Source organism: Biomphalaria glabrata, chromosome 2 (assembly GCF_947242115.1).
Source record: "Biomphalaria glabrata chromosome 2, xgBioGlab47.1, whole genome shotgun sequence".
Classification (NCBI taxonomy): Eukaryota; Metazoa; Mollusca; class Gastropoda; family Planorbidae; genus Biomphalaria; species Biomphalaria glabrata.
The window spans coordinates 45452718-45467223 of record NC_074712.1 but is presented as its reverse complement, the minus strand read 5'-3'; the positions used below and the strand labels follow the sequence as shown (position 1 = coordinate 45467223).

Here is a 14506-nt window from a genome sequence, read left to right as displayed (position 1 = left end):
TCGATGTAGACCATATATAAAACTACAACATCAATCAAGAATTTACTTATGCTCTAAGGTTTTTTTTTTTGGTTAATTTTTTTGTGTCAGTTATCCTCTTAGTCTCATGACCTACGCCCTTTACACCATCATAGGCAAGTTTTTAATAGATGTTGTTTAGGGCATCTTTAATAGATGTTGTTTAGGGCATCTTTAAATCTTTTTTTTTTTTGATCCCCTTGTGTTGAAATTAGAATACCTTTCATTGTTCAGCTCTTCCCCATAAAACAGTCATTTAGGATTAAGTCATCAGACATATTTGCTGGGATGGGCATGTCCACAGTCCACCCACATGACCCCCATGGAACTCTTTTTTTCTTTGGCATAAATATACTGCCCATGAGTAAATAAAATGTGTACAAATTTGCATGGCATTTTTGTGTGTGCATTGTTTGTTGTCATATCTTGATCAACAACCCAGGCAAATTTGTATCACAAATTTTGCAAATTCATTTGCTGCTAACTAAAAATGATAGGGTGGTTGATTTTTAAACATAGATTTAATAAGATTTATATTATTTAATTTATTTTCGTCAAATTTTGTTTGTCAGTTTGAAATTTCATTCGGAAGGATCTGATTTTTTCCAGACAAATCAAGGCATGTTGCATTTGGTTCTTGTAGTGAAGTTTTTCATTGCTTCTTGCAATTTTTGTAGCAGTCTTCGTTACTAACATTCGTCGATTTATCATACAGTGAATTCCGATGACTTTTGGTGATTCATTCTGTATCAAACGTTTAAATGAAGACCGACATACTAGCAAACTTAGAGCACTATCTCTAATAGTTTTCAATGAGATTTTCTACTTTTCCAAAAATGAATACATATTTTTCTGATAGCCTACATATATCATGTTGTTTCGAATGGTTTGCAAAAGAGAAACTCGTCTTTAAAATCTTCTTCTTTTATATACCTAAACGTATCTTTACATTATTTGGTCTTCATGTTGGCAAAGCTCGGATGTTAAGTATTAAAATAACTTTGCAGTCACATTGTTAAGTATTAAAATAACTTTGCAGTCACATTGATTCTGCTTATAGAACTTCGTTAACCATGGCGCACTGGGATTTTTCAATTCCTGCTTGGACTATTGAAGTAAAATCAAACCTTAAATAAATCAACATTTTCTGTTCTCGATGTTCTTTTGTGGTAGATCTTTTTTTTGTGTGTTGTTCCATGATCGAATCTTACCGTACCATGGAAATATTTCACTTTGATAACATGGTCTATGAAACGACAACCTATTATAAGCTTTAAACAAAATCGCTTTTTAATTTCGTCTTGGTGTTAGTTATGATTCCGCAACATTGCGTTATGCATTGATTGATGTACATTGCAACTGTTGCAAATATATATATATAATGCGACGATTAAATTATTTCAAATCATTCTGATTTAGTTTATTTCTATTCTTGAATAACAATTTTTGAAAAAAGGAACTTTTAATGTAAAACTCTGTACAATATTAAATTCTATAGTAAAAACAACAAAAAAAAAAAAACAAACAAAAAAAAAAAACATGTTTTCGGTGGTCCTTAGCGACCCCCGCTAATCGTCATTCGACCCCCAATGGGGTCTTGATCCACAGGCTGAGAACCCCTGATCTAGAAATAGTTGATAAAAAAAGAGAGTTAACCCCCCTTTTACTTTTGTAGACCTATCTTTATTTTTTTTATTTTATTATTTATTTATTTTTGTTAACCATCTATAATATACTTCTATCTAGATCTTGTCTAGAATGCCTTTTCTTTTATTTAGCTAGATTCATATCTAGATCTAATTAAATTTAAGTAGATTTTGAATCTAAGTCCAGGATATTTGTTTACAGTTACAGTTTTGTCTCGCTCTCAGCTTCACGTTCTCACTCTCACTGGCTGACTGAGTCACTCTCTCTCAACTCTCAGTAGCTGAACTGAGTAGGCTCAGGCCCAGGCTTCATCATCATTCATGCCATTCATAAGATTCATGGCTTCATCATGATCATGTCCATACCCTATAAATCTAGATCTAGTCTCTATCTAGATCTAGATTTAAATTTTTAACATGATATGATAATGACAATGATCAGGCTCAGCCACTTCAGCAAGCTCAGGAGTCAGTCAGTGCTCAGTCAGGTCGGACGTTCACGGTTAGAAACAATTGACGAATTGTAATCTAGATTAGTCTAGATCTAATTGATAATTTTACTAATTCTTATTACTAACTAGATCTTGACTAATTAGCCCTAATTAGGACATAATCATCTTCTTTTTGGAAGTAGATTGAATAGATCTAGATTATTCTAGATCTACTGTAACTGTAGTGTAGTGTAGACTTAATACCCTAGAAAGAATCTAGGTCTAGGTAAAAATTACTAGATCTAGTAGATCTATATCTAACTAGACTTAGACTGAGAGTTAAACTCTACTGACCCTAACACTCTTAACTCCTAGACACTACTCTAGTAGTAGTAGACTAGATAGTCTATAGCTGCTATAATAATAAGGCAGGCTAATACTATTCTACTAACTATAGTTTCTAGACTAGATTTAAGTATGGCTATGACTATGGTCATGGGGCTATCATTAGCGGCTATGGTAATACAAAATTATATAACAATTTGAATTATCATTATAGATCTACTTAAATTTTAATTATATATTAAAATTAATAATGATACTTAAATACTAGTAACTAGTCCTATATAGATCTATATATACATATATTTAAATATATTAAAGATAGATATATATATCTTTTAATATCTAGAAGTAGAAGTTGTGAGATCTGGATATTATTTATTATTACTATCTTACTTATAGGACTAGAATCTAGATTCTAGATCTATATAGAGTCTACATATATATGCAATGTAAACTACATGATAAAAGATCTATATACACTACAGATTTAGATGGAGGAATTATAATATGATGCAAATTAATATAAATTTTTTAAACGATATATATATGTATATTTACTCATACTTTACAAAATATATATTATATTATAACACATTTAAAAGCATAAATTGATTGTCTTGAGCTAATTATTCCATATCGCTGCCATCTGGAATATCAATCTAAAGAAAATTTTAAGCCCCCACTCTTTAAAAACATTTCTAGATAAAACCTTGTTGAAAGAAAGAAATTCTGGATGTTTAGCAAATGAAAACTATTTTTACATTTGCATTAATACATCGAGCACTTTGTAGTTCAATTTAATCTGGTATATACTTGGTCCCTAGTTAGTTATTGTGGTGATGCAAAGGTTTTAAGTATGTATAAGAACTAAAATTTTATTATTTAGCAATGGTTAATATAGCTGTCACTTACATTAAACAGCCACTATAGTGACTTTTGATTCTTACATTATGACTTATCTTCTTACTGAAAAGCATTCATATAGAAAATAGGGGTGCACCAGATTGTACTTTTTGATATCCGGCCGGGGCCGGATATGACCGGATAGTAAAATTTGATATTGAGCCGGAGCCGGATACACAAGTGTCTTGTTAATAGCTTGTGTTGCTGAACATTTTACGAAACTGTTAAATAACATACCTATATTGGTTGGTTTTATTTTTTTTCCTTTTATATACCATATTGTTTTAAACTCTGTTACTGATTGATTTATTCAAACTTAACAGTATTTCTAAAAATCTGTATAGCATGAGTGTGTCTGTGTGTATGTACGATGCCACCAACTGTAAAGGATGTGTGTAGGAAGGTCAATGTAAATAATGTTAGTATATATTTCACTATAGTTACTAATGTAAATCTCTCATAAGTAAAGTGCATCTGCCTTGTATAGTGGTCGAATGTATGTGTTCATGAATTTCAGACCAACAACCTGGTCAGATATACCTAGTGAGCCTACACATGTAGTCCTAGTGTAGTGTGTATAGTTGTTTGTGTTAACCATCAAGCATTGTTTTTTCCTTGAGCATACGCACACAATAGAGTTGGGTGTCAGTCAAAAAAATGGTCAGTCAAGCATATAGATAAATTATACCCGTCCACTAGTTAGAGGTCAAGGGTTGTTGTTTTTTTTTACGCTCCAGCATATTGTTTCTTTGTTTGCTAGATCTAACTGCGGTATTATTTTTCAATTTATTTTATGGGATTTTAAAATTTACTGTAAGGTTTTCCGTTATTTATTAAGTATAAAGAATTCAACAATGAAATTAGCTTTCTTTGTAAAGATTTTAATACAAGGCAAAAAAATACACACATGCAAACATGCACATCTTTGTTTTATTTTATTGTGCAAAGAACGTACATAAGAAACATTAAATGCAAAGAACGTATGTTAGAAACATCTTCCTTAATTATTACTTATTAATTATTTTATTCCTGGTTTCAGTATCTGTTACAAAAGGGAACGATAGTAAGCCTATGGATGTCAGGTGTGTAAAAGTCGTCCTAGCCTGATACACAGTGGCTAAGTACGCATCTTAAGTAAAAAAAAACTAGTAATAACAAGGAGTTAATTGACTGTCACTAATTATTAAGAATATTGTTATCAAATCAAGACACTTAACTGCAGGAGTAATATTCAAGTTAACACGTTAGAAAAATTATTTAACCGTAATATTTATTGACAGTGTAATATCCTTTGTTAGCACGTTGTGTTTTTTCATTCAGGCTTAAAAATGGTCAATGTCTATCAATAAATTGGGTGTCAAGGACCAAAGAAATAAAATAAAGTGTAGGGGGTGTTTAGCTCTCCATTTAAAGATAGCCCTGGTCGTGTCTTCTACAAAATAATTAGTTAGTGGCTTACTGGGCTATATAATCTCGAGGTTTGTGTTCTGTGTAGCTAAAGGTCACTCGTTTAGATGTGTGTGATCTTTAGTCCAGCTTACTAACTGAGATTTATGTTCAAGTAACTCGGCACACTTGAAAAGGTGTGGCCTCTAGCCCAACCCTGTGATTAAGATTTTTCTCCAAATAAGCAAACTCTTTGTCCGGATACCCGTGTAGATGTCCAGTCCACACCCCCCCCCCCCCCAATTAAGATTAACTACTAAGTAAACAAACATAGTTTCCTCGTGTGACCTCTAAAGAGTGCTAACGTCCATCGTATCTGACTTGGGGTCACCTGTCAATCAATGAACTCAATGTGGTGAACGAAACAAATAAAAGGGGAGGGAGTTGTTCAGCTGGAAATATACCTTAGTTACCTTAGAGGTGTGGCTCTTGTAGTCCAGCCCCCCTAATAAAGATTAACTACTAAGTAAACAAACTCAGTTCTTTCGAAAGGTGTGACCTCTAGAGAGTGTCAATACGCTGACATTAAACCTACGTCCATCGTATTTAACTTGTGGTCACCTGCCTATAAAAAAAAACTCAATGTGATGGACTAAAGGGGTGGGAGTTGTTCATCTCTACCTCTGGAGATATACCCGCACAGCTAGACAGACGTCTGGTCAGCATGACGTAGTCAAGGAATGTAGCATTTTAACATGTTAACTAACCTACTCAAAGGTCAAGACAAATTGAAAAAAGTGCCAGCCATTGCTGCTCTGTATGTTAAGCGCATTTATGATGTAAAGTTTCATTTCTATTTATATTAAGTTATTAACATGCTTTGTCTTTCTATTAAACGATGTTTGGTGCATATTTATAATGGCTCTATTTTTAAGCACCTTATTTTGTTTTAATATAAACATTAATACATTCTACAACAGACATTAATGGAACGAGGTCCACTTTATGCATATTAAATAGGTGTACTTTTTACTATCCGGTAGTGATATCCGACCGGAGCCAAATAGTAAAAAAATGCCGGATATTCGGCAGGAGCCGGAGCAACTATCCGGTGCACCCCTAATAGAAAACTATACGCACATAAGCCAAAAAATAATACTTACAATGAAACCACAGTAATGTATCCCCAAATATATAATTGGGATTTCCCATAATTTCCTGAGGTGTCCAGTCAAACTAGCATATATATGCACTTTTAATTTCAAGTACATTAGATATTAGCCATACGTCATGGTTATTCATGAAATTGCCTTACTTCAGGTCGTGGCCAAAACATATATGTACGAAATGATGATTGACTCCCTTTGCTTATTTTTTTGCTTATCTCTTGCCTGATATTTTTTTTTTTTTTTTAAATTTGCAGTTGCTGTCATAATTATGTTTGAAAATTCTGAAACTATGTGTGTGTGGACCTATAGTATTTATTGCCAAGCTCTGTTCTGGAGTAATTTTATAATAGTAAGTGTCAATGAAATTTAAAACTTAAAATAATAAAAGGGTAACAGAAGAAAAGTGGTTCCTTTATAAAAATTGTGATAAAAATATTTTTTTGTGTATTACTTAATAATTTTCTTGAAATATATTTAAACTGCTTTATGTTGAAGATGGTTTGAAAGCTTTATATTTAAAAAAAAAATCAAATATATGTAATAACTGAACAAGCCTGTTAATTAAAATTTTTTTATTGAGAAAAGAAAAACTTCTAATTTACCAGAATTTGATATAATCTTATGTTCAATATAAAAACCTATGTGTGATAATTGATAATTTAGGCTTTATTTTTCTATTCTCTTTAGACTTGAAAAGATAAACTCAATGCATTTAAGTTATGGCATTCAAAAACTTAGACAATGACAGACTTGAATTGGATTTAAGTGAATCTGAAATAAAACTGCATGAAAATCTTACGTTTAATGAAAGAACTCCCAATATATCTGCAAAGAAATCTGATCTGTCATCTGGACTCAGTGAATCAACTTACTTTGACAGCATCAGTCTTTTAGATTTGCCATGGGAACAAGTACTGTGCAACTATTTGCTTCCATACCTCAGCATTAAGGACCTGTTCAGACTTCGACTAGTTAGCACAGGCTTCAGAGACTTGATACAAACTCACTTCGGGCTACAGTTTCATGTTAACACTTGCAGTTTAGGAGATCATTTTTCTTCCAAAGCTTTTCAAATCATGACCAGGAATAATATTTATCTAAGGTCCCTGTGTGTCCGTGGGGCCAAGTCATGGCTTAACAGCGAGACTATCTTGCCCATAATTAGTTCTAATCCACATCTTGAAAAAATTGACTTGACTGGGTGTTCAGCACTCTCTGGGCCAGTGATATATTCCATTGGTGTCAACTGTAAGTACTTAAAGCATCTCTGTCTTAAAGACTGTGTATGGCTGGTTGGAGATAATTTTTTGTCTTTCATGAACACACCACTCTGCTTGGAGTTCCTTGATTTATCAGGATGTTGGAATTTAGATGACAATCTGATCGTTCAGCTGGTGCAATTTACTCCCAGGTAAATAAAGATTTTAAAGTTTTAATTTAACTATTAGGTATTATACTAATTTGAACACAACTATTATAGGTGAAATAGTAGACTAGTCAGGATTCAATTTCTTTTTATTGTAAATTTGTCTTTTATTTACTAGTACCATTGTGCTGATCTTATAAAATATCTGTCTATTCAAATAAATATATGTAAATAAATATGAATGTATGTACATGTTCATATTAGAATTGTCTGATCTTCTCAAGCAAGCAACATTTAATTTTCTTGCCTGCGTACATATTTTGCTTAAATACTTACTATATCTGTAGACTAATTATGAAGGTTACATTTTCAATGTGGTGAACCTTCTGTTACAGTAGTAGAAGTTCACAACAGGCTTGTAGAAAAAAAGCTTAAAAAACTTGATGTGAACTATGGTTTTAAAACATGTTTTTTTTTAATGGATAGTTTGTTTTTTATACTGAGGGTAAGAAAGTGAAGGGAAAAAAATGACAGCATTATTATTAATCTAAAGTTTCCTACATGACCTAATGAACTCTATGACTGGTGGAGTTGACAAAAATATATAACAAAGATCTTATCTTATATAATACAGACGTTACTTCAAAAAAGATGATGATTACGTCCTATGCGTCATGCATTTAGTCATGCATATTAACCAATGACTTAAATTCTGCCAAGTCACTGGTTTTCCTGGCTAGCTCAGGCAACCCATTCCATGCTCTAATAGCACTAGGGAAGAAGGAGTATTTGTACAAATTTGTCCTAGCATATGGGACGAGGAATGTGCCTTTATCTTTGTGTCTTTTAGAGTATTTTATTAAATTTTGTTTTTGATCAAGTTAATGTGCCACTTTGTCATGGCCTGTGATTATTGGGCTCTGGCAGCAGAGTTATAAAGAGAAATATTCAAGCCAAAGAAATGAAATGCTTTAAGAAGTTATAGGGTCTCACTCATATAAACTGCTGCATCACAAATAAGGAAGTTTGCATTTGAAGCAAAAGTTTATTGGGCCTCATGAGAATGAACAATCAACCTTTGTATAAAGCATAAACACAGGTGGCATGGCCTTATCACTGTATTAACCAGACTTACCTGCAAGTTACAGTACAAGAAAAAATGAAGAGATGGGAAAATACCAGACAATAATTGTGCCATATGCTGGATAATAGGCTAAAATAGGTGTCAGATAACTTGTGATGCCCCAATATCTTTTCAGACTTCAGGCAGATGAAAGAATTATAAATATTTTTGTTTTTTTATTACCCTAACGATTATTCATTCTTATTGATAAATATTAAACTAATCTTAACATTTAAATCTAGTCTAAAATTGATTTCTAAAGATTGTTTTGAAATTGTGAGAAACATTAATATATATTCTTTTTCAGCATTAAGCATTTGCTACTAGCCAATCTGTTTGGATTAACAGATCGAGCAGTGGGAGCTATAGCTCACAGCTGTCCTGAACTGATTAATTTCAGTGTCCGAAGTTGTTGGAGAGTAACAGATAATTCCATTAAGTATGTTGTTACTTTAATCATGTTTTTTTTTTTATCTTTTTCTCTTTTTTTTCTGAAATTTTGCACATTAACAATAAAAAAATTTATAAGCCCTTAAAAATCTATTTTCCTTTTAGACCTACCAGAGTATTTACAATGTTTTGTGGTGGAATGAGAAGGCTATTGTTTTGTGTGTAGAAAATCATTGGATGCTTTTAGTCTAATAGAGAGCATATACAAGAACTAAAAGACTAATCAGAACTTATGAATGGTAAAAAATTGGTAAACTTATGTTTAACTGATAAATGGCCTAATCTAAATGGTTTGCATTTTATATCCTCAACTTTTTAAGATTATACTTCTGTTTGAAGCAAAAAGCTTTCATAAGCTGGGATGAGCCAGTTTTTCTCATTTTTGGTTTGATAATGTTCTTTGTTTAATAATAATTTTGTTATAAAACACATTAATGATTTTATATACATTTTATATAGGTCTATATAGGGCGGAAAACAGATTGAGCTTTCAACATTCTACTTTTAGGGCTATTTTTTTTATCAATTTCAAATTGGCTTTTATTGACATATTATATATCATTTTTGATGCCCAAGAATAGAAGAATTAAAAAAAAAATAAAATCAGAAGCAGCAGACAATTATTTAATATTAAAAAATTGGGTCAAACACACTTACCCCTAAAAATGAAAAATCCATCACTCACAGAAGATATATCCAATAATCCATGAATTTCACAAATTCATAATGTTATTTACAGAAAAATGTTTCACAAAGTAAAGTATATTCATAGAACATTTGAAAAAAATTCAAAAACTAATTTTTAAAAAACATTTATGCCTATTAATTTAGCCCCCCTAGACCCCACCCTCAACGTAAAAAAAAAAGTTGCAATTATAACTTATCATCATGCTTAATAACAAAACCAGTTACAGTTTTGACATATTATATATCAATTTTAATGCCTAAGCATAGAGGAATTAAAAAAAAAAAAATCATTAGCATCAGACAATTATTTACCCATAAAAAAATAGGTCAATCACACTTACCCCTCGACATGAAAAATCCATCACTCAGAAGATATGTCTATTAATCCATGAATTTCACAAAACAACAAAAAATATTAAAAGAAGAATGTGTCACAAGGTAAGTATACTTGTAGAAGATTCTAAGAATTTTTTTTTTTTTAAAGTTTTTTTTTTTAATTTTCAAAAAGAACTAAAAAGAATTCATTATTACTACCGAAATAAAAAAAAAATGTGTTTAAATAGTAAAATCGGTGTTATTTAAATCATATTTAAAAAAATAATTGTACATGATGTTTACGGACGGAAAAAAACTCGGAAATGACATCGAGGCTATTTTTTTAAAAAATAAGACAAATGAACCAATATATTCACCTTTTGTTTTCTTTATCACGTAGTAAATCCATTTCTAAATGGTAAGCATGTATTTTATACATGAATTTTATATAAAAAAAATGTTTCTTACCTTTTGAAACGGGAGCACTTAAATCCAAAAGTAAATCTTTTCTGTCCTTTAGTACATACTTGCTGGTATTCACAAACGCACAAATTGATTATAAAAACGTATTTCAAAAAAATTTTGCTTATGAAGCTTACACAAATATAGATGTATCCATCAGTAAATCAAATTTTACATGGATGATCTATTTTATGTAGAAAATGAACCTTGAACTACAAAAATGCGTTTTCAATAGGAAATCTGTTTTCCGCCATAGGTTATTTGTTCTTATTATGCACATATACATCTAGGGATGCTCTCTAAGGAACTGCTCTTGAATATTAGTAAGGAAACTATTTTTGAATTAAATAAACCAAAAATTACATTAACAAGTTTAATTACTTTAGTAAAAGAGCAGAAAGTTCAGAATTACTATAAAATCTTTGTTCAAAGCCATTCTTGAGTCTAATTAAGTTATGAGTGGGTGTAGCCAAGATTGTTTTAGCTTAATGTTTCTCAGATCTAGTCTAGTTGATGAGTGAGGAGGTGAACTAAGCTTGACAGGCCAAAAGTAAATCTGTGTTTATAAAAAAAAATGCCTTTAGGGGAGAAAAATAGAAATCAAATGGTACTGTATTGTGAGAACATTTAATATCCAATTATACTTGTACTTTGCTTAAAGTAACCATGTATGATTTTAAACAGTAATTTATATACATGAATTAATGTGTATGCTAATTGCAAGTTGTAAAATGTTTCTAATTTTGACTCAGTATTTCTCAACATTACCTGACCTAGAGGCTAATGTCACAGTCAATACAATTGCTGAACTGACATATTTTATGTAAAAATGAAAAAAAAGAAAAAAACTCTTACATGTGCTTTTCACCACTTTAAAAAATATAAAATATCAGATTCGTATAACTATATATAGTTGTAATTCACAAAAGGCAGTTTGTTGCAGTTGTTTGTGGAAAAGACTAGATCTTCTCATTTTAGATCTTTTTTAGTTCTTATTTATTGAATTAACACACATTATAAGTTGCTTTCTAACACCTGGAAAAACTCAAGGTTGAAAGAAGAAGTGCAGTCTTGCGGAACTTTTTAAACTTTAACATAAAACCTAAGAGTATAGAACAAACAAATAATGTAATGATTTCACAACAGCCTTCATCTCCTAATCAAGCATTTTGTAAAATAGATTTATGTATACTGGTACTTAATACTTTTTTATTCTTTAACTCTCTCATTGTGAATTATTTTGATAGAAGAAAATGGAGTTTTCTGGGATGAACTCAAATTTTTGGGAAGAGTTACTAAAACAAACATAACTTTTTTAAATTAAATAATCTAACATATTTTATTTTATTTTAATGGAAAATGAATGGGCTACAAAAGTATAGTAAATCAAATACATTATTCAAGAATTTTATTTTTCCTTAATTTTAAACTGAGCACAGTTAAGGATATTTCAAAATTTCATAAACAAATCGATATACTGAAAGATTTTGCCTTTTAATTAAATATTTAATCCATATGTATATACAAATCACAACACTAAACACATTTAATCATATCAAATTTCATAAAAGATGAACAAATGCACTAAGAAGTTGTATTATTTACATTTTTTGGGTCCCAGGAAATAAACTAAAAAAGAGGAACCATTAACATAGTGTTGTCTTTTTAAAAAAAAAAGTTACTGGTACTGCATTGAATTCACTACCAAAACTAAGAACAATCACTCCCACATCCGGAAAATAAAAAAAAAAGAGAAATAAATAAAAAAGATAGTGAAATAAATATTGTAAACCAAGTTACTCACTGAGAGTAACATTGCACTTTCCAGTGCTAGCGAAGTTACTTGCTGAGAGTAACCCCACCCTGAATGAGTTAAGTGAACACCATTACATGTCTGGCAAAAACATTTAAAGTAAACTTCTTTTCATACCTTGCAATCAATGGGAAAGGTCATCTGTTTCAGTGGCTTACTGTTAATGAGGGTGTTATGTTGATTTCACTATGACCAATGACCTTTACTTTTCCCCAACCAATGTCATTAGAGCTGAGTGGACTCAGAGGCACTCTACTATAAGATAATATCAACATTTATTTATTATGCTGTTCTCCATGAAAATTACTTTATACATCTTTTGTTTATTTCTTTAGACTTATTTCTCACTACTGTCCTAAACTGAAAGCATTGCAAGTCAGAGAGTGTCGAGATATCACAGAAGAGAGCCTGACCTATTTACGCTCAAAAAAAGTCAGAATCGATAAAGCTGCACCTTCAGGATTAAATTTAAACCGGCTTGATCTTCAACAGATAAATTTAAATGCCAGGATAAATATGGTGCTGTAGCTTGTTCAGTGCAGAGTTCATTTTTGTTAATTGTCTGTGATATTTGCCTCAGAGTGAAGAGGAACATAACATTCTTCAATATTGTGATTGAATGGGTTGTATTATTTGTACATAACAAAGTTATTATTTCAACAAATTTTAATATATGATCAAAACTAGGTTATCAGGGAAACAAAATTGATATAGGCTGATATGTTTATGTCTGTAAAAGTAATAAGATTTAATGATGTACTGTCTGATGTTATTATAAAAGCAAGTTTTAAATTGTTAGTCCTTTTTTTTTAAAATAGCAAATAGGAATGTTTTGAGTCATTTTGGTCCCTAAGGGAGATGAAGTTGGGTTCATTATTTTCCTACAATCCCTGGGGATTTCTAAGTAAATCTGATGACAAGCCACTTTTACATTCCCCCAAAACATATTCAGAAAGACTATCTACTATGACTGTGTTGACACTATTAAAATAGAAACCTGATATTTTCTCTCAGAAGTCAAGCTCCAATGCGTCAATACTCTGCACCATGAGGACCAATCATTTGCTAGGATTCCTCATATTGAAACCCCAGCCTTAGGTTAACAAAAGCTAAAATTCAATATGATGTCTAAAGCCATAATAAACAAAGAATGTGTAATTTGTCATTATGTTTAAGTATATAGATTTAGTATAGTTTAAAACAAAACATAAAAGGTATCTTATTGAATACTGGTAAAACTTCTATACCTATGGCCAAAGAGTAACTTAGCAAAATAAACTTTGAACTCATTTGTTTTCTTTTGTTTTTTTGTTTAATAAATAAAACAAATGTAGTAATACATTGTTCACATTAACAACATTATAGATTATAGATAAATACATAGATCTACATAAAGTAAAAGAATTATCGCCTATAAAATATTCCTTTAGAAAATCTTATATGTCAACATTTTTTTCCCTCCTATCTTTTTGCATACAATCTTAGAAGTCATTTTGAGCTGAAGTATATATAGGCAAGGCCGAATATTAATTCTGAGCCATTGAGTTCCATAGACTAACATAAATGCTTGTTAAGAAAGATGAGGTCTGAGATCTATATATACTATACATTCAGTGATCCCAATTTGGAGCATACCTTACACTCAGTGATCACAGATAAAATCTGCATGAGTTTTTTCGTATAAAGTACCTTACTGCTGATAATAAGTTTGTCCTATCACAAATTTTGAAAAAGTCATGTATCCAGCCTAGTGCGCTCAATCTGTCTTTATTCATTCAATTTAAACTTACACCAAGACATCTCCCAATAAGCAGTTTAATTTGTATAGTCGGTAAGCATGCATAGTTCAAAAACAAACTTGGATCGGAACTTTGTTTGTTTAGATGGCTACTACGTGCCACAGAAACTGGCTTTCAAGGAAGAAAACAAAAAGATCTATAAGTCCCAGTGGAAAGCTGCAGAGAAACCTGGTGCTGATCAAAGTCCTCATTAGATTCTTGGTTTATAGATTTATAATCTAGGGAAATAATAGTTCAAAATAAAATAAAGAATGGTTCATAATATGGCTGCCTGGTCCTTTGGTAAGCACTTCTAAAGTCACAATGCTCCCAAGTTGGATGCAGACATTCTACAGTTCTAAAAGAACGCCCAAAGTGAATGAGACAAACACAAAAGATAACATTTGTACTCATTAGGGCCTACATACTAATCCAACCCCCTCCCCTCCATTAAAAAATCGCCACCTATTACGCTTATTCTGGATTCTCTCACGAATATGTCTTAGATTTCAAATAGCCTGTAGAAAAAGGTAAAGCATCTTTTTTGTAAACAAATTTTGGTCCTTTCCCCCCCCCCTCCCAAAATTCTGCCAATGCGTATGATTGAGCAGGCT

At 31.3% G+C, this 14506-nt stretch overlaps 1 protein-coding gene across 4 annotated transcripts; it reads left to right on the top strand.

The window, feature by feature from the left end:
* The first annotated feature begins 1681 nt into the window (after positions 1-1681).
* LOC106051693 (F-box/LRR-repeat protein 15-like) lies at positions 1682-13405 on the top strand. Of its 4 annotated transcripts, none has more exons than XM_056020840.1 (6): positions 1682-2166; positions 4383-4425; positions 6153-6247; positions 6586-7309; positions 8695-8826; positions 12450-13405. In XM_056020840.1, exons 4-6 carry the CDS (start codon positions 6618-6620, stop codon positions 12640-12642), a joined length of 1017 nt encoding a protein of 338 aa, XP_055876815.1. In that variant the 5' UTR covers positions 1682-2166; positions 4383-4425; positions 6153-6247; positions 6586-6617; the 3' UTR covers positions 12643-13405. The 4 variants fall into 4 exon arrangements, with proteins under 4 accessions (XP_055876815.1, XP_055876814.1, XP_055876816.1 ...); XM_056020839.1 differs by having other exon boundaries at positions 4383-4464; XM_056020841.1 differs by lacking the exon at positions 4383-4425 and having other exon boundaries at positions 1682-2152.
* The last annotated feature ends 1101 nt before the right edge of the window (positions 13406-14506 follow it).